At 45.1% G+C, this 23,554-nt stretch overlaps 1 protein-coding gene across 2 annotated transcripts in view; it reads right to left on the reverse strand.

Moving 5' to 3' along the window:
• SMYD1 (SET and MYND domain containing 1) overlaps nucleotides 1–23,554 on the reverse strand; it is a 44,075-nt gene that overhangs the window by 9,446 nt on the left and 11,075 nt on the right. Inside the window, exons 2-6 of one of the 2 annotated variants that reach the window (XM_070573676.1) lie at nucleotides 18,002–18,178; nucleotides 14,569–14,782; nucleotides 11,962–12,092; nucleotides 9,865–9,903; nucleotides 6,579–6,768 (exon numbers count right to left, since the gene is read on the reverse strand). In XM_070573676.1, the coding sequence (XP_070429777.1) occupies nucleotides 6,579–6,768; nucleotides 9,865–9,903; nucleotides 11,962–12,092; nucleotides 14,569–14,782; nucleotides 18,002–18,178 (751 nt within the window). The remainder of the gene's footprint in view (nucleotides 1–6,578; nucleotides 6,769–9,864; nucleotides 9,904–11,961; nucleotides 12,093–14,568; nucleotides 14,783–18,001; nucleotides 18,179–23,554) is intronic. The other variant, XM_008518657.2, reaches the window with a different exon arrangement.

Genomic DNA, 23,554 nt, shown 5'->3' on the forward strand with positions numbered 1-23,554 from the left:
CTAAGAGTCTTAGCATCCGGTTCATATTTCCTTGTCTTGAGCAAAAGTATACCATGAGAGAATTTGTCAGCTGTCTCGGTGAAATCTAGACTCAGTAGGCTTACTGCATTTGCCTGAGCAGTCGAGTGATCTTGTAAAACAAAAACAAAGCAGTACCATAATTAAGAAACCCATGAGGGCACCATAATTTTGAAGAAAAAGTGGCAAATTTCTCAAAATCCAAAGGAAAAGTTTACTTACTATGCTTATCCATATCAGAAGCTCTTTTCTGATTTTTTACTTTTTTTTTTTGCTTAGGCAAATCTGATAAAACTTTTTTCCAAAATGAAAATAACTTTATAATTTATTCTGACTGTAAAATTGACATATGGAAGCTGTAAAAAATTAAAATATATGAAAAATTATGGAGAAAAAAGAAGAAATCCCCAGAAGCCACCCAAAGATGGCACATGGCATTTTGAGGAACACTTTCTAATGAATGTATACGGCAATAATACTTAAAATATTTAACAACTGTTCCAGGAAAGGCAGTGACCAATCAGAATAGACACTGACCATCAACGGCGAGTATGTCTACATGGCCTTGTCAGCGCATGCTGGCTGAATTGCAGTCCTATGTGCACACACGCATATGTGTGTAGATGCCAATAGCATCAAATATTTTTTTAAGTGGAATTGCATCATATTTCCATCTATAGTCTGGTTTTTTTACTCAGTAGATTATGGATATTTTCCTATATCAATATAAAAATATATCACCACTTGTAATAACTATAGAGTTTTCCAGTGTATGAAGCTAGCATAATCCACTTAACCAGTTCTCCAGTTGTTCAATTTTTTCACTATAAGGAATTGGAATAAACAGTTCCATTTAGATTTGCTGCTTACATTGCTTTGTGAGGCCACTTTCACTAAACTTTCAAAAAGTAGCAAGAGGATGGGCATTTGTTCCCATCAAAATACACCCCCCGTATAAACGGAGGTCAGGACCTGCCCTCAATCTCCCCGCTGTCCTCAGCCCGTTCTGCAGTGTCCATCTTGCCGTATGAGAGGCTCCTGGCCAGGATAGCTTGCTTCTGGGTCAGGATCTCCTAAGGAGGAGGGCATTATATTTATTCTTCTACTTACCTCACCTACTTTGGCTTCTGAAGAGTTCTTGACTATCCCTACAATATTGACTAGCCTCGTTCCCATAGACTTTTGTAACTGGGCCTCCCTGGAATGCTTTTCTTTGTTTACTTGTACTTGTCCCGTGGCCTGACCCCAACTCGATGCATCCATCAACGCTGTGACTTCTGCTTGCAAGTCTCACTACTGACTTAACCTCTGTCTTGACCTTTGATTTGGCTGAGATTTCTGGCTTCTGGCCGCCTTCCTGCCTGGCTCCCTGACTCCTGCCTTCCAGTCCCAGAGTGTTACTTAGCCTTCTGTTAACTCAGATCAGGTCTTGGTTCCAGACAAATCACTTCTATCTAAGTCTGTTTTCCTAACCCCTTTTGAATCAAGCACAGAAGAAAGAGGGGGTCCAAGTCTCACCCAGTTGTGTAGAGGTCTGTGACTGGCGGTCTAGAGGTATACCACCAATCTGTCAAATCTAGGTTTTTCATTTCATCCATAGCTGTTGCCCAAGGAGTGGCTCATAAAATCACATCTAGTTAATGAACACTAGCCTCTAATCTGCTAAGTTCCATCATCTTTAAAACTCAAAATTCTTAGTGAATCTTCTGAAGTAATCAGTAGCTTGCAGGGTAGATTCAGGGAATAGCAAGTGGTTAGGCATTAAGTAAAGTCTTGGGGGCCAGCCTGGTGGCACAGGGGTTAAGCGTGCACATTCCACTTCGGAGGCCTGGGGTTCACCAGTTCAGATCCCGGATGTGGACATGGCACTGCTTAGCACGCCATGCTGTGGTAGGCGTCCCACATAAAGTAGAGGAAGATGGGCATGGATGTTAGCTCAGGGCTAGTCTTCCTCAGCAAAAAGAGGAGGATTGGCAGCAGTTAGCTCAGGGCTAATCTTCCTAAGAAAAGAAGTCTTGCTCAATTTGATGCTGTAAGGAAGAGCATTACTTTAAGCTCTGGAAGTGAATCAAATTTTTTCAAGAGGGCAACTGCCAAGGTTCCCAAAACAACCTGGCTGGAAGGTTGTTAATTAACACATGCAACATGTGATAAAGCTGTTCTGAGAAGGGAAATGGGGCTGCTCTACTTGGCTCCGCTTTTCAGAGTAAAGGCAGGAAAATCTGATCTGCAGAAAGGATTTAAGGCACCCCGCAGAGAGAGACTCTCCTCTCCAGGAGCTTCAAAATAAATAGAAAACTGGGAGGAAGAGAGAGGGAGAGTGCAGGGGAGGAGCCAGTGGAGCAGGGGAAGGAACTAGAGAAGGTGGGAGGAGCCAGCAGAGGAGGGCAGAGGAAAGAGGGATGCTGGTTCCCCAACCTTGAAAAATCGTCACACTCCTATAACGAAAACCATGGGTGAGGGCTGGAAAGAGAGAAAAAGAAAAACCTAAGCCGCCTAAACAAGGAGGGTCCAAAGCTACCACTGAGGGAAATGTTATACGTTTTGGTGTTATTTTCTCATCTTTTAAACATTTGGTTTTAATTTTTATCCAGGTTTATATATACGTATATTAAGGAGTCAGGAAGGATTTTGATGCCAGTTGAAAGTCTGAGGATGAGTCACAAAGGCTGGTGCACTGAGCGGGGCTTATCAGGCTGGGATAGGGCGTTATCAGGAAAAGAAAGAAAAGCAACTTCATTGGCATCATAGATAGGTAAGTTCGAAGGAACTGTTAATAATTTAGTCCAACTCGCCATCTTACAGATGAGGAAACTTAGGCCCAAAAGGAAGAAATTCGCCCAAGCTCAGACATCCAGGGTCTTAGGGCAGAACTAGAACACTGGCCTCCTACTTCTTCTTCCAGTATCCCTTCTTCTACATTATAATGGCCTTTTAGTATGCCTTAGGAGACACTCGCTTTTAGAAAGTTATACTCAATTTTCTTCCCATCAATGTTTTTGTTATTTTTATTTTATTTGTTTATTTTAATAGAGAAAACCAACTTGATATAAAAATAATAGAAATCTTTTGCTTTGAACCCAGAAATCATCAATCTTTTATATCAAGAGAGATGCCAACTCTGCAATTCAGACAGGAAGACGTGGGCATATTGTCACCAGCTGGAAACAGCATATCTAAAGTGAAGGGACAGGAAGTAAGGGCCATACATCACCTACTTAACTATTGGAACTGCCAAGTAAACATCATAAGATTTAGAGAGATGACTACATGGTTGTTTCACTTAATTTTGGAAAGGAGAAAAGAGAGTCTGGCCTCTTAACAGAAAAATTAAGTAGTGGTGGGAGCAAGATATAAAACAAATGCTCAGGGCCAGGCACCAGGAGGGAAAGCTGGCCGGCTTGCAGATAAGACGCACGTTATCCCGCAGGTTCTGGAAAGTCGGGGTGAGGGTGGACACAGTAGCTTATTCTTTTCTGCAGCCCCTGCAGTACTGTGCTGAGTGCCTCACAGATACACGCCAATACACGTTTCCTGGAATACATAACCTTTGAGTCTGTGAGAAGGAGGTTGTTCCTATAAAGAACATGTTAATCCTTGGGTCCCAGCTGCTTTGTATCCTGCGTGGGAGGGATGACTCTCAACTTTTCCACATCGAGCATCCTTGATCTGGTGCTTACAGCTTCCTCCTCCTACTTCTGTCGTGGTATCAGTACTGACTATGCTTGCACACACGTGGGCACATGGATCTGTGTGTGTGTGAGTGCATGTATCCTTTTTAATTTCTTAAATGGCAGCAGGCAGTGTTATGGGTTGAACGCATCATTCCAAAATTCATATGTCGAAGTCCTAACCCCACTACTCAGAACGTGACCTTATTTGGAAATAAGGTCATTGCAGATGGAATTAGGTAAGATGAAGCGGTAGTGGAGTAGAATGGGCCCTTAATCCAATAGGACTAGTGTTCCTATAAAAAGAACACCAGTGAAGAGAAAGAGACACACACACAGAGGAGAGAACGTGAGGAGACACAGGGAAGACAGCCATCTACAAGCCAAGAAGGGAGGCCTGGAACAGATCGTTCTCTCACAGCCCTCGGAAAGATCCAATCCTGCCAATGCCTTGATTTCAGACTTCTAGCCTCCAGAACTGCGAGACAGTAAACTTCTGTTGTGTAAGCTCCCCACTTTGGGATACTTTGTTATGGCGGCCCCAGCAAACTAATACACATGGCAATGTGTGACCCCTTAGTTCTCTTCCCTTAGAAAATAGAGCTCATTCCATGTCTGTACACAAAGATCTACCTCATTAGTTTTACTGACTACAGGGTATTTTTGTAATTTAAATATTTCCCTATTGGTGGTTATTTAGGTTTTATTCACTATTTTGTTGTTCCCAACAATGCCGTCCTGTAGCTCTTTACATGTATATCATCGTGCACATGTGCAAGTATATCTACAGCATAAATTCTTAGAAGTAGAACTGCTTGGTCAAAGGGTAAAAAATATTAGATATTAAGAGTAAAAATAAGTTAGTGGCAAAAAAAGAAGTCTAGAATAGCCAGGCCAGGGGGTGAAAGAAAGAGATGAGTCAAGTGGGGAAATAGTGTTAGCTGATACGTGGAGTGACACAGTCATTGAGAGCGGCCCCAACATCTGGACCTAGACGTCAGTTTTTCTCATAGCCTTTGCTCTAACCAGAGGCAAATTTCTGCCATACGTAGGATGCAGAAGTTAATTAAGAAGTATTCTGTGTATTTGTACCGTAAATGCACTGATGGTCTGTGAGTCATACAGAAGTGCTCGGTTAGTCTCCCTGAGGAATCCGGCTCCTGGTTATAAACCTACGTGTGATTTTTCAGACCTGACTATAGCAATTACAAAGGCTCTGCCTGGCAGGCCTCATGGGGAAAACTGCCCTCTCGACACCAAACTTGGTGCATAGTCTCCAAAGGGAGCTGCAGTCAAGGACTAGGGTCCCCCTGGCTGGTCCTGCTCTTTGCATAGTTGCATTCCTAGCCCGGGTGCCTTCATTCCTAGGTCTCTTACCTGCGGCCTTGAGCAGAAGTCTTTCTCGGGAGCCTCTACCAGGCCTTCTCACAGAGGAGGAGGAGGGAACCCTGAAGACGCTTTCCCTCGCTCTGACTCAGCACCCTGTACTTTTCAATCCTAGCCCTTCCCCAACACTCTCTTCCTCGTCTCCCCACATTAGGGTCCATAAAACTGCTGGAGCCTTTTGTTCTGGGCACCTCAGCAGTGAGATGACCCCCACATCCATGCTAATCCACCTGTCCCTCCACCTGTGTGCCTTTCCATGGGGGAAAATGGAACAGGGGGAGTTGGCACCTGCTCCAGTCTTAGCCTCTGGCTTATACCATCTCAGGAAGTGGTTAAAGACCTAACTCTTTCATTTTGGGCTTGGTGCTTTAATTGGCTACTCCACCTGGCGGCTCAGCTCTCTGTCCCAGCTTAGCTGAGCTCCTGACGTCCCCCTCAGTATGCCTTCCTCTGCTCAATGGTCGCACCATCAACAAGGCAACTGCCACTCAGGAGTTAAGCATATTAACAATTGCAGTTAAGCAATTAACAATCTCCACACTGCCCATTTCCATGGGACAAGGAACATCTTTGTGATAACCAGACAACAAATCTCTTTTGCCCATCGATATATGAAATTCTCAGCATTATTTAACCCACGAAGGAGCAAGGATATAAGTGAGCATAAGTGAGGCCATCTTGTTACTCTAAATGGCCCCAGCCCCTCCTCTGTGTGACTACTTGCTGCTCTGCACATACTCTAAAAACATTCACATGCTTTCCTGATTTATGGCCTCCACTTATGTATATACTCCTCGATAGCTTGATAAATTAAAACTTTGTTCTATGAGTTTCTCTCCAGGAACAGGCTGACCACAGGTGGGAAACACACCTACAAAGTATCCATCACAGTGGACAGAAGAATGAAACAATGCGATGCCTGGAGCCTGTCACACCTGGAGACCAACATCCCCGGACCCCTCCTTACTGCCCATGTTCCCTATATAACTGCCTCAAGATTCTGTAATCCCTGAAGATGAGTTTTGAGACATTGGTCACCCATCTTCCGATTAGCCGGCTAATCTAATTAAACTTCCTTTCTCCATCTCTAACTCGTTGTGGTTAATTGGCCCAGATAGTGGTGAGCAGAGCGAGCCCATTACTCAGTATCAAGGAGAGGAACTAAAATTTACTGTGTCTACACTACATGCCACTCTCTTTACATTTGTTGTCTTGTTTAATTCTCATAACAACCCTCTGTAGTGAGCGCCATCTTTCCTATTTTACAGATGAGAAAACTGAGTAGCTTCCCCAAACTCAAACACCTGGCAATTGGTGGCACCAGGACACTGGCTGGGACATCTTTGCGGTGCTCCATCCACCATCCCATACAGCTTTTCCACAGGTTACAGGCTGGTCCTCTGGTAACTAACTGGCAGGGCGCATTGATTAGCTGTGACATCAGCCTTGCCCGGCTCCTGGAAAAGGTGGCCTCAAACAGCCCAATAGTAGGGCTGCCAGTACCTTGGGGTCGTCTTTCACCCCCAGGAAGAGGTCGTCCTTCAGCCCTTTCTGGCAGTGCTCGCACGTGCAGTCGAAGTAGTACTGCTTCTTGAGCTGCCTCTTGCGTTCTTCACTGACGTTCAGGAAGTCGATGTAGGACACCGTCAGCTCCTCTCCCTCTGAGATCTTGCCCAGGGCCCGGAGCTCAATTCTGGAGCAGGGTGAAAGGAAAAGAGGAAATCAAATCCAGGGCTGTGGGAGTGGGATTTGTGCTCTTCAAGGGTTCAAGGAGTTGAGTCTCAAAGACAACGACTTACACTAGCACTTAAGAAATTACCCGTTCCCTCCAAAGAGGGGAGCTGTGTCCTAAAGGACAGTTTCCTGGATAGTTCTGGTTTACTCATTATAATAATCTAATCTGCTCCACTCAGTTAATTACTCTGGAATCAGCTCAAATAGACTGCCAGTAGAGGGCTGGGGTTGGTCATAAAACCATACACAGCATTCACGCCTACAATTATCCCTGTACGTTTAGCTACTGATTGTAACAAAGGAAGCGAAAATAATAAGGCAAAAACTCCAAACAAGAGAAGACTCGATAGTCGTTCCCACTTAGTTTGGGGACTGCTCTCTCAGGAGCACACACATTCAGTCACCCACAGTCTTGGCCCCTTCTGTATCCAACTATAAGTCCCCTCTTACCTTAACCTTCGGTCCATAGCTCAGACCTACAATATGTGAGGACACTTGTGCCCGGAGATCACTGAAGGCAAACAAAGGCTGGCTCTGTTAGCCTGTTGCATTGTACACTCTTATGTTTATTGGGGGACATGGGTTTTTGGTTGAGAGTAGATAGCAAGAGCAGATGGCATTTCAGGCCCGTTCTGGCCTAGACCTGATCCTCCAGTTACCCACAGCACTGCACACCTTACCATGTAACAGCTACAGAATGTGCTGTGGACAAAAGCCCGCTGCAGAACTGGCACACAGCTAAACCAAACAAATGGAGACCAGCCCGTGGGCTCCTCAGCCATTCGCCCTCCAGCCACAAGGCCGGAAGCTACAGAAAAGTGGTGAGTCCTGCAAGCTGATCCTAAGCTGTGCTCCTGTACCTCCCCAGGATCCTGGATCCTCGATGCCCAGTGGGAAACCATTGCCCAGAGAATGAGTGAAAGATGCAGAGGAATGGGGAGAGCATCTGCAGACTGGAGCATGGTCATTTCTTTTACCTCCCAGAGAGGCTGAGTCAGACACCGTGTGAAAGGTGGGACAAGAGCCTAGCACCACAGAAGGGTCCCAGTCAAAGGCAACACCTTCCACACGCTCTGAGGTGACAATCGAGTGAGCAACTGCTGAATGGCAGTGACATGCATGTCCAGGCATCTGAAGCGACCACTTAAGGTTAAAAAACCTTCTCCCAAAATGGGGTACGTTGACGTGCCCAATAAATGTGATAACATATATGAAAACAACTCATATGGAGCCTGGCAAAATCTAAGTGTGTGTTCTCCTTTTGTTCCTTCTTTCCTTTCTTCCCCACCCCAATTTTTCGCAGCAGCTGCTACTGAAGCGAAGAAAGGCAAGAGGGAGAAGAAGGCTGGGTGATTCTACTCACGGCTCTGCTTAAAATCCTAATGTCTGAGTGCCACAGGATCAACCTCCTTGTTTCACCAATGTGGATGCTGACACCCAGAGACGTGCAGTAACTTCCCCCAAGGTCCCACAGCACTTGGGCAATGAGAGTCAACATCAGAACTCAAGTGCCACTGGCCTCGCCTGATTGATTTTAGTCTGCCTCCCAGGTCTGCAACACATGGAGAAATGAAATGTACTGAAGTCCTTGATTTTAGGACTCTACTAATATCCTAAATAGTTCCATGCCATCAAATTCTGGGCCATTGTTGAATGTGGATCTTGGGTGTTTTCCTGAGAAAACTAGGATTTCCAGTAGCTTTGCTTCCCATCAGAGTTAGGCTAATTCTTACAAGGTCTCAGAGTATCTCAAATTATTTCTATGCTATTAGAGAAATTTCAAGACCAGATTAATTTGAAGTCACTTAACCATGAGAAAGTGCATAGGCGCATGCTCCGTTTGACCTAACTTGGAATTGGGGATCATGGGATGAATAGAGACCACCACTTCCTTCTGGACCCCAGATGCCTTCCATCTCTAACACACTGCAGTTCTACAGTTCAGCTAATTGAGCCACAAGTAGGCAACTTATTTAAGTATTTCTTGTAGAAATTAGGAACAGAGACCAGAGCCACAGAGACTTAGAACTGGGAAGGTCCCTAGAGATGCTCTCATCTCGACCTTCCCTCTACAGATGTGGAACCAAGTGCCCAGGAGATGATATGAATCTTCTTAAGTCACGTGTAACGCACACCAACACAGACTCAGATGCACCAACCACTCCTACACCAGCATTCCCAGAGTCCAAACTCCCTCGCGCCATTTTGTTCCTAATCCAAAGAGCATTTCAAGTACTTTCAAGTCCAACCTGAGAAAAAGACACATCTGGGGCCATTTGGTTGTCATTAAGAAAGGCAAAAGTGGGGCCACCCCATGGCCTAGTGATTAAGGTTGCACACATTTCGCTTCAGCAGCCTGGGTCCACTGGTTCAGAACCCAGGCATGGACCAACTCCATTCATCAGCCATGCTGTAGAAGCATCCCCACATACAAAATAGAGGAAGATTGGCACAGATGTTAGCTCAGGGTGAATCTTCCTCAAGAAAAAAAAAGGAAAAAAAAGAAAAGCCAAAAGTAAAATCTAACCTAAACCATTAATTCATAGTTGGCCAGAAGCAGAAAATAGAATACTATGAATAAATATTTACCAAAAATATCACAGTTATGCATGCTATTTTCAGACCCTAGTCTGGGTGAGAAGTTGGGGGTTATGAAAACACACACAGTCTTTTAGTAGGTCAGTAATGTCAACAGCCCTCATTTCACGATCAGCAGCGTTTAGAGGGACAATGCAGGTCTTTGCTAAGATGATGTGGACTAGAAGGGACTGCCATGCTTTGAGGTTGAAGGAGCGAGAGAAGTAAGGAGTGAAAGAGGGGGAAGAAAGGAAGAAAAGTACAGCAAAGGCATGGCAGGTGGCGGGGGGGTGAGGAAAAAATGATTAATACAAATGCATTAAAAATACAGCGTTCGGCAAAGACGAGACTTTGGGGTGCAGAAAGACATTATGGATGGACAGCAGCCAAGGAGTCTTGCAAAGGGGCAGCCCCGGCAAACTGGGCAAGTGAGGGAGATGGGTCAGAGGAGCAGGGATGTTTGCAAAGACTGACCCACCTCATCTGGGTGTGAAACATGGATTTCACTGCCTCATGACTGAAAGACAAAACAGACACCCGAATGGAAATCGTTACCATTGGCTGATCCCGTACGGCTAGCAAAGGTGCACAGCATTTCAGATTATGCAATCAAAGCTTTGGCCATCACAACCACCTCCAGCCCAGCCCCTTCTAGCTGGGCTCACTTGACAAGATGCAGCCTGGATAGTGGAAAGTGCACTGGATTTGGAATGAGAGGTTCAAAGGCACTCAGCCCTGGACAAGTCACTTCTCTTCCCTGAGCCTCAGTGTTCTCCATCTGTAACCCGGTAATGCGATGGTCATGAGACAGTGCATTTGAAAGTAGCGTGCTAAAAAATGTGTGGGATGCTATTGTTATCACACTAACCGGCATCTTGAACAAACAAGCATTGCGTCTTTTGATGTCTATCTTGGGGAGAGTTTGAACTGAGTACGGAGACTGGTCAGGTCACACAGGTAGTGTGTAAAATTTGTTGGGGTTAGAACTGGGCTCCTAACACCACGTCCACTGTTCTTTCCACTATGACAGGCAGCTAAGCAGAGACTGCAGTCACCTTGTCTTGCACGACAGCCAAGAAGCCCAGGTAAAACATGGCTGCTCTGAATTAGTAGATGCAAAGAAGCCAGAGCAGACGCCAGAGATGTTCTGAAGAAATGGTTCCCAGGTTCCCGCGGCTGTTACATAGTGACAAGTGGAGCACTGGGTCACCACTGCTTAGGGAAACAGTATTCAGGAAGACTAGCCTCATATGAGGCTGAATTTGATCCTCTCTGCCAACCTGGCTAACCCTGGAAAACACCTCTCTGGGGTGGATTCCATGAGATCCAGGACAGTGATCCCAAGAGGCTCAGGAAGGGAAACACAAATGGTAAGAAAGATTATCATCTGGGTCCCAAATACACTTTCCTGTCATGAGTGACTTTTTCAGTTTCATAAGAGCCAAGTGTCATATGGGCCCTTCCTTCCAGAAATCGGAGGAAAAACGAAAATCAAAATCCTTGCTATATTGGGGCTTAGGCTTAATTCTTGGCTGAGAATCAGAAACCATTGTCTTTGGTTTCCAGGAAGTTTTTTGGGGAAAACTGTTCATTGTTGATGGCTCAGAGTCAACTTGAATCTGTCATAAAAACTCAGCTCTAAGAGCAAAAAAAATAGTATTGCTCAGGACCCATTCCCCCAAACCTCCCCAGCCTGAGCCGTGGACGACCAGGGGCTCATCCTGATGGCTGACTCTTCTCCATTTGTGCCCCACCCTCAAGATCTGCTCTTTGCTCTTCTGTCCCCTGATCTAGGGGCAAGGGGGCTGACCTCTCAGGGCTTCATCACCCAGGTTCCTTTGTCTCCTGGCTTCCGGTTGGGGTTTGGCCAACAGGAGGAGATCAGAAGGTAGAAGGAGAGAGCTTGGGGTATTTAGTCTACTAGATATCTCTCTGCCTCACCATGCTTTCAGCAGTGCCTAGTTTCTCTACAGGCACAGCCAAGCTGTTGGGTGGGGGGAGGAAAGGACCCTCTCTTACGGCCACAGCTGCAGAAACAGTTCTTCCTCTACTTGCCCCTTTGGGTCTAGAGGTGGTAACAGTTTCACGCTGTTGCTAGACCCTGAACACTTCACTATTCCTTGTCAGTTTCTTAAGCTCTACCCACACTTCTGTAAATTGTCCTTTTATTAAATTCTCTTGGGTAAACCCTCAGCGTGCCTTCTGATTTCTGCTGAGAACTTGACTAACATGTGAACCTGTCAGGCACCTTCTCAGGTGATGCTGTTCTGCAATGACCTCTAGACAGATAATCCCAGGCTTCAAGTTTTAAAACTAGTAGTTAGAAGTTTACCTAACATATCTAGGTAACCTCAAGAAACATGCAAAGACTCAAAAATTACCCATGTGGAATTCTTTGCTCTCCTCCTCATTACCTTTCTCCTATCCACAACGGCTCTAGGATGAAATTTCTATTTGCTGCCCATTTGAAATCCATGCTAGTTCAGGTTCAATGGTTTGCCTTTGGTCACGTGGAAAAAATACCATAAAGTCTCCCCATTGCCATCACCTCACCCCCAGTTAAAGACATACTCACTTGCCATTGTTAAATATGACGGTGCAGTTGGGCCAACAGTCATGGTTGACCAGGCCCAGGTTGGGGAAGACGCCCACACCCACTGCCTGCAGGCCTCTCTGGTCACTGAGTGTGAAGCCATTGCAGTTGATCTATCCAGACGAAAGGATAAAAGAGAGTTAACAGCCACAGACTACGGACAGGACACCATCCTAGCTGCTGAAAGTTTAAAAAAAGAATAGAAGACCTGATCTCATCCTGGAGATGCTTAGAAAGTCTAGAAATAAAACAGTTTCCTGTTCTCTACATGTCTCCAAATGACCCTCAAGGTTAGTACCATGGGAAGAGTCTCATATTTGCAAAAATGCAATGCCACCTTGAAAGTTTTGGGCAGCCGTATCCTGAAAAGATTAAAGATGGAAATGTTGATTCTGAGAAGTCTCTCTCTTTTCCCATATCTGCATCTCACAAAAGTCTTCCCCAGTATTTGTCTTGGTTTCTCTCTCTGTGCCCTGCTCGGCTTTGTGTGTATGATGTGTGTGTGTGTGTGTGTGTGTGTGTGTCTCCCCTGCTTCCTTTGTCAACCCACCCTCAACTCCTACAAGCTGCTCATAAAATAAAATTGACATCTTTTTTTGATTATTTTGTGTCTGGTGAGTATTTGATATTCCCTATTCACAATTTTAAAATCTGATGAGTGCAACATTTAACATTTATCTCCGAATGCGAAGCAAATCAAGTTGGTTAGTACGTATGTGGCACTCAATTGATTTCCTTTTCCTTAAAAATAAGTTCTTCTTTATAGAAACAGATCCAAAATATCCGCTCTCAGGGTATGAAAAATGCATAAGAATAATTCTAACCTGGAATACATTAACAATTGCATACAAATTTCTGCTTTATATATAAATACATGCTATATATAATATAATACAATGCAAATTTTGCACTTACACAGCTATTTGTTATAGATATTGGAGAATATTGGATATTTCTCCATTCATTCTCATCGGACATTCAGCAAGTACATGAAGTTCAATCTCTCAGTGCCACTAATACCTTGAGCAAATTTCTTTCTTCTCTGAGCCTCAATTTTCCCATCTGTAGGTTGGGTAAGTTGGACTAGATGATCTCTACGGGTTCTTTCAGCTCTCAACTTTGGTGATTATGCCATCTTGTGGCTGTAGTCCCAAGACTGCCTTAGGGATACCCAGGATTGGGCTATTTCACCCGTTCACCCTGACACTGTGGAGCATAACTGCTAAGAGAAGCAACTCTGGCACCAGACAGACTGCTTCTAGTCCTTCCTTGGACACCAGCTCACTGTGTGGCCTTTCGAATTCATGTAACCTCTCTGGGCCTAGGCTTTCTGTTCTATAAAATAGGAATGTTAGGAGCACAGATTTCACCTTGTGTTATAAAGATTTCATAAAATAATATATGGGAAGCTGTGATGGTTAATTTTACGTGTCAACTTGGCTGGCTACGAGCATCCAGATATTTGGTCAAACCTTATTCTGTATGTTTCTGTAAAGCCGTCTTTTCGATTGAGATTAACATTTAAATTGGTAGACTTTGAGTAAAGCGGATGAGTTTTCATAATGTAGGTGGGCCTCATGCAATCAGTTGAAGGCCTTAATAGAATAAAGACTGACCTCCCCTGAGCAAAAAGAATTCTGCTAGCAGACGGCCTTTGAACTCAAACCACAACACTTCCCTTGGATCTCCAGCCTGCTGGTCTACTGGCAGATTCTGGATTTACCAAGCCTCCACAATCACAAGAGCCAATTCATTAAATCTCTTTCTCTCTCTCTTGCTCTTTCTCTCACTGTAAATATATATATATATATATATATATATATATATATATATATACCCACACACACATAGACATCCTGTTGGTTCTGTTTCTCTGGAGAACTCTGACTATTACAGAAGCACTGGCACATGGTGAGGACTTAGAAAACGTTGAGTGTAATCACACTGTTATCACGCCCCTCCTCAGCCCACTCCCCAGCACCACAGAAGGGGCCGGGCCTGCCAAATGGGAGATATCCACCCCCACAGCCCAAGTTCTGAGCCTCCTGATCCACCGGGTTCCCGCTCCCACCTCCTGGAGTCTCATGGCCCTGTGAGGCCTGACTTTGTTGCTCCAAGGAAGCACCCTCCAAAAAACCCCTAGTCTCATCTCCCTGGCTTCCACACCCACTACTCCAGGTCTCCTGTCATCCTGCCCATCAGATCGGGGAAAAGGAAAGGTCTTATTTCCCAAGTGACTGGTGGGCAAGGGATGGTGATTGGGTCTTTGTTTTCAATATAAAGTGGAGAAAAAGTAGAAAGCGCAGATAAACAAGAAGGTAAATCACCATCCACATCTACCATTCAGAGATAATGAATAGTCTGTGTGTGGGATGCCAATTTCCAGGGCAGGAATGACCTTACAATAAGCAAGTCCAGAAAGACGGAGACCCGGATGAGAGCACTTCGTTTTAGACCTCTGTCCCCCTCCAGTCCTTCTCTTGGCCTCCCCTCCCGACCCTGACCTGGCAGCCTCTGGAAACTTCTTAGTTGGGCAATCCCAGGTATCACCCCACCCTCACCGCCACGCCTCCTTCTGAGAAATCATACCACGCCGAAGATGTGCGAGATGTACTGCATGCTGAACTGCTGGCTCTGGGGCGGCCAGTACTGCAAGAAAGTGTCCACGTCCACCCGCAGCTCCTTCTGCTCCTCCTCCCCGAAGTGCTCCACATGGTTCTGCAGGTCGTCCACGGAGACCAGGCAGCCCTCGGTGAGCCCGGTGCCCTCTCTCTCCACCCGCCACATGATGCGTGCCGCCAGCCTGTGGGGGGGCAGGGTTAGGGAGGCCCCACTGCATTTGTTCACTCCATGGACATTTACAGAGTGCCTAATGCATGCCCAGCATGGTGTCGGGCCCAAGATACAGTTTTGAACTGGACGGATTGACTTTCCTCTATCGTGAAGCCTTTTATAGAAGGGGAGACCTAAGTTACAAAGACAATTGAAACTAGTGCTATGCAGAAAATAAAATAAGGTAAGGTGATAGAGAGTGGCTGGGGGAGGGGAAGCTATGGTGATCAGGGGAGGTGACACAGAGGAGGCACACTCGAGCTGAAAGTGGAACAAACAGAAGGAACTGGCTGTGTGCGGATAGGGAAAGAGCAGCGAGCACAAGGCCCTGAAGAAGGGATGAGCTTGGCAGGATGGAGGAATAGCAAGAAGGCTATGGTGGCTGGAGTGGAGAGCAAATAAAGGTGGAGAGGTGGGTAGGAGCCAGGTCACATGCAGTCTAGGGGACCACTGGACAGCCCTGGGGATGCTGTGAAGTGGGGCAGCCTGAGTCTCTCCTGGTAGCATGGCTAACTGAGAGGAGCACTGGAGAAGGAGTCTAACGAACTGAGTTCAAGGCTGTTTCCACTTCTTTCTGTGTGACCCTAGGCAAATCACTTGACCTGCCTGAAGCTATCCAGTCGCAAGTAAAGAAGGAATGTATATTCCCTGACGGAATATTTGGAAGACAAAGTAAGGTAATGGATGTCTATGTTATGTATGAACTGACTCGTAACCTTAATGATTAGATATAGAGAAGGTGGAGCAGACAGTGTAGGTGGGGAAACAGTATAAGCAAAGGCCCAGAGGCAGCCACAGGCTTGGCATATGTAGGAAGCAGGGAGGGGCCTGGCCTGGCTAGAGCAGAGGGCTCTGGAAGAGGACAGGAGGTAAAATGGGACAGGAGGAAGCCCTAGAGAGCACAGGGCTTTGAGAGTGAGACACGGAGGTGCACTCCACCGTGAGAGCAGAGAGGGCCCCCTTGTTAACCGTTAGGCAGCTCATGCACACAAGACGAACCCTGTCCAGAGGGACACTTTGGTGACTCTCTGCCACTCACTGACTGCATGCTGGCCAGGCACCTGGGAGGGGCTGGTGGCTGAGGGCAGGCCCAGTCCCTGAGGAGGTACCCTCTTGGCAAAGCACAGGCCCTTTCTCCTTTCATTTGGGTCACAGAGTTATTTCTGCAGAGACACCCTGCTAGGGGTGCCAGGTGCCTAAGAACTGAGGCATCCCCACATGGAGCTCAGGACAGCACTGGGGAAAATAAGACTCAGGGAAGGGTGTCTGCTGCCTCCAAAAATTAGGGAAACAGTCACAAAGCTCAGAGAGTAAAGACGAATGGGTGACAGATTTCAACTCAGTATCAAAAGAAACTACCAACTGGGACTATGAAGATAAAGGGAGTGAGCTCCCCATCTCACGAGGTAACATTTGCTTTGGGCCTTAAAGACTAAGTAGGATAGCGAAGAGATATCTGTATTCCCATGTTCATTGCAGCATTATTCACAATAGCCAAGATATGCAAACAACCTAAATGTCCATCAATGGATGATGGGATAAAGATGATGTGGTATATATTTACAATGGAATATTATTCAGCCATGAGAAGAAGGGAAATCCTGTCATTTGCGACAACACGGAGGGAACTTGAGGTCATTATGCTAAGTGAAACAAGCCAAACAGAGAAAGACAAGAACTGCACAGTGTTACTTATACATGGAATCTCAAAAAATGCCAAAAATCAAACTCATAGAAACAGAGGGTGGAAAAGTGGTGCCAGGGGCTGGGGGTGGGAGAAATAGGGAGAGGTTGGTAAAAGGGTACAAACTTTCAGGTATAAGATGAATAAGGTCTGAGGATCTCATGTAAAACATGGCAATTATAGTTGATAACACTATGTTGTATAATTGAAATTTGCTGAGAGTGGAACTTGTGTTCTCACCAAAAAAAATAAAAAGATAAATATGTCAGGTGATGGATGTGTTAATTAACTAGATAGGGGGTATTCTTTCATAATGTATATATAGATCAAATCAACATGATGTATACTTTAAATATCTTATAATGTTATATGTCAATTATTCTTAAAGCTAAATTTTTTTTAAAAACTTTTAAATTGCAAAGAAAAAAAAAGAAGTTGGTTTTCAATAGATGGAACTAAACGGAGTGGGGAGGCTGATTGAGCCATTTCATTTTGCAGTTTCCTAAAAATTACTAGGACGTGATGATTCCTTTCTGTACTTAAATTTCACATGCTACACACACAGTGAAATTGCTCCCAATTTTCCCTTCTCCATCTTCCCTTCACAGGCTCCTACCTGCAGCCTAGCACCAGGCCCTACCTGGAGAAGCCTCAAGCACTTGGGAGCTCTTGGACTGGGGCTCCCCAGGTATTGGCCCAAAGATTTCTGGTGATGACCACCAGGGGAGGCCACTTACTGTGGCAAACACAAATGCCTTTGGGGGGTAATGAGGCAGAGGGCAGTACACAAGGACTGGTGGGGCTGTGGTGACTTAAAAACCCATATTTTTTTCCTTTTTGAGGAAGACTAGCTCTGAGCTAACATCTGCTGCCAATCCTCTTCTTTTTTGCTAAGGAAGACTGGCCCTGAGCTAACATGCGTGCCCATCTTCCTCTACTTTATATGTGGGATGCCTGCCACAGCATGGTTTGACAAGCAGTGCGTAGGTCTGCACCAGGAATCCAAACTGGTGAACCCCTAGCCACCGAAGCAGAACGTGCGAACTTATCTGCTGCACCACCAGGGCCAGCCCTGAAAAGCCTATATTTTTTAAAGGAAGTGGTTGCTGTGGAGCTCCAGCTCATTTTGCCAAATCTTCAGATTTTTTCTGTTAAAGAGAAGCCAGAAACCTTAATTATTTTAATGTGAAATTTCTCAATTTTTTAACGTTGGAAGATCAATTTTTTAAAAAGTAAACCTCAGGGAGACATACAGATGGGTCTGCAGCCAGCTCCAGCCAGTGGCTGCAGCTTGGAACCACTGCTGTAGACACCCTGTCATCCTCTTAGACAGGCTCCCGTGCCTGAAGGGAGTGTGCAGAAGAAGGGACCAAATGCAGTTTCGCTGAGGTTCCTTCCTGATTTGCACTCAGCCTAGCTTCCTTGGGCCTGGGAATGCTGTCACTGCTGTTACCCAAGCCTGACATTTGAGAATCCCAACCACCACCCCCAGGGCCCAGCTCTGACCTGATGTTCTCATTGGGCACCTTCCCGTATCTCTTGATGGCCGAACACTCATTCTTGTGGTTCAGCCAAGCATCCTTCTGACAGGTGCGGTCACAGTAATGAGCAAACTTGCACTGCCCGCAGCGATGGAGCTTCTCCTGCCTCTTGAAGCAGGTGTGGCACACGAAGTTAACGAGGCTGGAAATGGAGAGAGAAAACACGTGATTGTTGGGGGCACAGTGGAAAGGGTACTGCACTGGCCATCAGGACACCAGGGTTTGGGTAGTGGCTCAGTGGGCTATCCTTGTCTTTCCAAGCTTCCAAGTCCCACCTTTCAAAATGAGGGGCTTGGTCTTCCAAATATCCCTTCTAGCTGTAAGTGTTCTTTTAGCAGATGTTTTTAAGTGAACCCAAGGTAAGGGACACTATTATACTCTGCATAGAAGCTCTTCAATTTAATTCAACAAGTGTAGATTTACAACCCATATCTGTCAGGCACTGGAAATACCACAAGTTGCCAGAGGAAAAATTGAACTTGCGATCACCATGCAGCGTGGGAAGCACGATGATAGAAGAGGCATAGAGTATTCCTGAAACACATTGGAGAAGATACTTGAGGAACCCGGAAGTCTTCTAGGCCAAGGAAGTAGGTGGAAATTCCTCATGGTCCCCTTGCCAAAAGTCACAGGTTATTGGTACCGTGGCATGGGAGGGGAGATTTTGCCTGACGTGTTCTTCTTTTTGTTGAAATATGCTGTCCCTTTCCCCAAAGAATAAAAAAAATCATAACTATCTAGAATATGATAGGACATGAAACATGATATATTTTACACAAAATGAGATCTACCTGTTATGATATATATCGTAGTTCTTTGCGTTTTGCAGCAGTAAGAATTACAAGGTGACTCATGTCACTGATGTTATCTGGTATATTCTCCTGGATCAGAGAGAGAGGAGAAGTGGTATGGAAGAATAATGCCCGCCCATTCAATGGGTGAGGGAGAAAGACGCAGGAAGATGAGGTTCCTTATCCTCTGCTTCCGGCCTCCTCGTGTTCCCATTAGAGAGTCTCATGTCTCCCTTTGCTAAACTCACCACTCAAACAGAAAAGGCCATAGGTTAGCAGGAAGGAAACGTATTTCAAGACATAACATAACACCCAGAACGAGTGAAATCTGGTGTGATGCGCAATATCTCTAGACCCTAACTTCATGCTCTTGTAATGTGGGGAAGAGAAATCCTGGCCACTGAAGCAGAGACATGATGAAAACAAGTTTAGCGACATGCAGGGAAGTGCTGAGCTCCCTGGGAGAAAGTGGATTTGTAAACTCAAGTTGGAGTTGACAGACTAAACAGGGATCTCCAAAGTATAAGAAAACAGAGATTTTTAGAATCACAGAACTCTGAGCCTGAAGGAAGACCTTCAACAGAACGTACATGTACAGAAATCCCTTGTGTCCATCCCTGACCATATATTTTTTTAATTCCCATAGTGAAAAAGAGCTTCCTGTTTCCAAGATAAGTTAGTCCGTTGTTGGCCAGTCCTAATTGTTGCAGATTTCTTCCTTGTGTTAAGCTTGCATTTGCCTTCCTGAACTCTATTTTGGCCCTCTTAGATCCTTGTCCAATGGAACAAGCCTGGTCAGGTCAGTTCTTCAAGAATTTGAAGACCACTGCCACGTTGCCTCTTCATTTCCCTTCTCCAAGTTAAACACTCCAAGCTCCTGCAACAGTTGCTTGTACAACACGGTTTCTGGAGATCTCACACCATGCTGGGGGTCTCTTATGTGCCTACGGCAGATCCCTGAAGCCAAAGGAAGGTGAGTGTAACAGGGCAATCAAGCAAGATCCAGGGGCATGCTAGGTCGTCAGGCTCAAGGACCAGCCCAAAGACCCAGGACAACATCAAGAGATGGAGAGAAGGTAGAACACCAAGCCAAAGGCACCTCACAGGCTACTGCTCTAAGCTGTGTCCTGGGCTTCCTAGAGTCCAGGCAGTTTTCAGCCTCTGAGTGGCCAGCTCAACATACCTCTGTGTCCCACCTGCTGTGAGGTGCATTGCTAGTAATCTGTTATTCATCATAAAATACTCAAGGGCATGAAAGGTTAGTGCTTATTTATAAGTTAGAGCAGATTCAAGGTTATTCTTATAATAATGTCTTCCTCATTCCCTTGCATCCCCTTAAGCTTTCTTAATGAGAGACGAAGAGTAGAATTACACTAGCATACTTAGAATTGCACAGAATAAACAGCCCTTCATAACTATGCCGCAGAGGGTACTGAGAAGGTCATTTGTCATGAGTGCCCCAGCAGAATAGAACATGTGGGCTCACACAAGACCCTGACCATTTAGTGGAATCTCCAAACCCCCAGAGATGGGGAGCTAGGAATTTCTCACATCTGTCTCAAGTCAGGACTGCATTCTTTGGTAGGAATGTGAAATTCATTAGCAGGGACTAGATTGCTGAAGAACCCAAGTAATTGGGATCCCAATGAGGCGCCAACTCTTGTCTCCTGGCCATTCAAGGGTGGGACCCTGGGTCACAACACTTTATAATTATGGGGCCCAGGACAGAGAGAATGTCCAAGTGTGGTGCTACTCAACTTCCTGGATCTGGACATCATGTTTCCATTAGCTTCTTTAGCAAAAAATTCACATTTATTTAATGTCAAATTACAAATATAGTCACTAGAACCTCCCGAGTTTTCTCAAAGATCCTGCAGCCAAGTCAGAGTTTCCCTTTGTTTGTCCACGTGGCGTTGCATTCTTAAAGCAGCTTTATTGAGGTATAATTGACACACATAAACTACACATGTTTAAAATGTTTAATTTGATAGGCTCTGATATATGCATATACCCATGAAACCATCACCACAATCAAGATAGTGAATATAGCCATAACTGCCCAAAATTCCTTCACAACACTGAATTTTTTAACCGGAAGTGAGGTCTTCACCCTTATCCCTATCTGATTGCTTTCAGGGTAGCATTCCAAACTGTCCAGATCATTTTGAATGTTTACTGTCGTCATTTATATCGTTGTGCTAAGCTTTGAGTCATCTGCAAATCTGAGCATGTCTTAGGTTGGGAAGGGGAAGGAGGAGCATTGCCCACCTCTGGGATATCAGGACCAGACCAGGGAGACAAACCAAGGCAGGAGGGAGGACAGCCAGGAAATGGTCTGAGAGGGCACAGTTAGAAGCAAGCACCATCGTGCTGGCCATCACTTGGAACTTGTCACTTGGACCTCCACACCTGTCTGCTCCAGGGACACCCAGCAGAAAACAACTTCACACTGGAACTACTCTAATATTTTACACTCAAGTTGATATTTTTAGAACATTCTAGCATAATACCCTCATATTTTTATTCACACACATATATTCACATAAATATACATATTATATGTGAAAATTGGACTTTGTACTTACCAAACAAAAATATTGCACTTCACAGTTCTCACATTGTGTTTTAAATTTTAAATACAAATAAAAACTCCAGGTGGCCACCTAGAATAACAGAGGTTCTGCTTCTTCATCTTTACGAGCACTGTTTATTTCTAATATACTTAAACTCAGGAGGATGTGCTATCACAGGGACTGGAGACGTGCACTGCGGCCAACGTAAGCTGAACAACTCTGAACGTTAAGAACTTACTCTCCAAACGAACACGTGTTGCCGAGTGCACGTGTGTTAGGGGCTGATCATACGCCTGAGAGTCCTCTGAAGTAACTTCCAGGCAGAACACAACGTTTATTAAAGGAAACATAATTTTTAAATATGCTAATGTGAAGTTTACTCAACAGCAACCGAAGTAGATTTTTTTTGAGGAAGAGTATTTTATCCCTGACATTGTTTAGAATTGCTGGTGCATGGTGACAATAAAAAGCAGATCAACTTTTAGTTGGTTTTGTTACTGTTTTTAAATTCTGTTCAGATAATGTCCCCCACTGCCTGCACTGGGGGGGCCGGGGGACGGACTTCCAGAGCTTCCTTCTCCTTGGTCCACACTGCCGGTGAGGTCACTGGGGCAAATTTTCCTACCCTGGCTCAAAGGGAAAGACTACATCTGTCCTGACACTTACCTCCAGGCTCCCGTTAACTGACTAAATACATTTCTAACAGAGCCTGATTATAGAATAATCTATCCACCATGAACTGTAGGTATATTATATCCGTAAGAATTTCCAGTGGAATGCCCCTCGTGTCCTCAGAGTCACTAATAACCACCTTGACCAGGAGAAGGCTGGAGACAGAGCCCCAAGCTGCACTACAGATGTGGCCGGAGGCTAGGTGATAGAGAGATGTTAACATCACTGACATAATCAATTATCAGGCCTTGAATCAATTCAACCACCTGTTCCATAATATCTCACCATCATATTGTCTCATGAGATTCTTTACAATCACTTCGCTATAATAAGCTTTTAATTACTTTTCATAAAAAGAAAATATGGTCAATTTGGAATGATTTTTTTTTTCTCATAGTGGCTTCCAAATGTTGACCACCAAACTATCCTCTGCAGGCTCACACACCTCTTTTATATTCCATTCTACAATTTACTAGGGCCTAGAGGTAAGTTTTAAAAGCCAGTGAAACCTGAGAGGCGTTGTGAGTTATCTCCTAATTTAGATCTGGATGAGGCTGACCTTTCTCTTCACCACCTCACCTGCCATTGAGGCTTAGCCATAAACGAGGCTGGAGCTGGGAACAAGGAGGAGGGCAGGTCTGATGCAGAGCAGCGCTCCTCAAACTCCAGTGTGCATACACATTGCCAGAGGTCTAGTTAAAATTGAGGTTCTAACTCAGTAGGTCTGGGGTGGGGCCTGAGACTCTGCATTTCTAACAAGCTCCCAGGTGATGCTGATGTTGTAACTCTAGTAGCAAGAATATAGAGATAAGGGAAAACCTAAATCCTGCTCCTTTTGCGGGGTATGCAGGGAAATGTCATGAAGGCAGGAATGGGAAGTTTAAAAGAAAAAAAGCCTGTCCTTCTGGTCTCCATCTCCCTTCACTGGTGGCCAGACGGAAGGTCAGAGGTGGAGTTGGCCAGAGCTGGGTTCAGCTCCTGATTTCAGTGTCTACTGGCTCTCTCAGCTCGAGCAAGGACCCTAACCTCTCTGAGAGCTTGGTTTCCTTATGTGAAAATGGGAATAGCAACACTTACACCTTGACATCTTTTAGACTATTACTTCTGTGTGTGTGTGTGTGTGTGTGTGTGTGTGAGGAAGACTGGCTCTGAGCCAACATCTGTTGCCAATCTTCCTCTTTTTGCTTGAGGAAGATGGTCCCTGAACTAACATCCATGCCAATCTTCCTCTACTTTGTATATGGGATGCCACCACAGCACAGATTGATGAGCTGTGTGTATGTCCACACCTGGGATCCGAACCTGCAAATGCCAGGCCACCAAAGTGGAGTGCACAAACTTAACCAATATGCCACCGGGCCAGCCCCTAGACTATTACTTTTTAATGAAACGTATTTACTATTTTAAAAAGTTCAAGCAAGAAAATTACAAAGAAATTTTGTAATCTGTAATTTTGTAACCACTCTAACAGTGATTTTGAGG

This window comes from Equus przewalskii, chromosome 14 (assembly GCF_037783145.1).
Source record: "Equus przewalskii isolate Varuska chromosome 14, EquPr2, whole genome shotgun sequence".
NCBI lineage: Eukaryota > Metazoa > Chordata > Mammalia > Perissodactyla > Equidae > Equus > Equus przewalskii.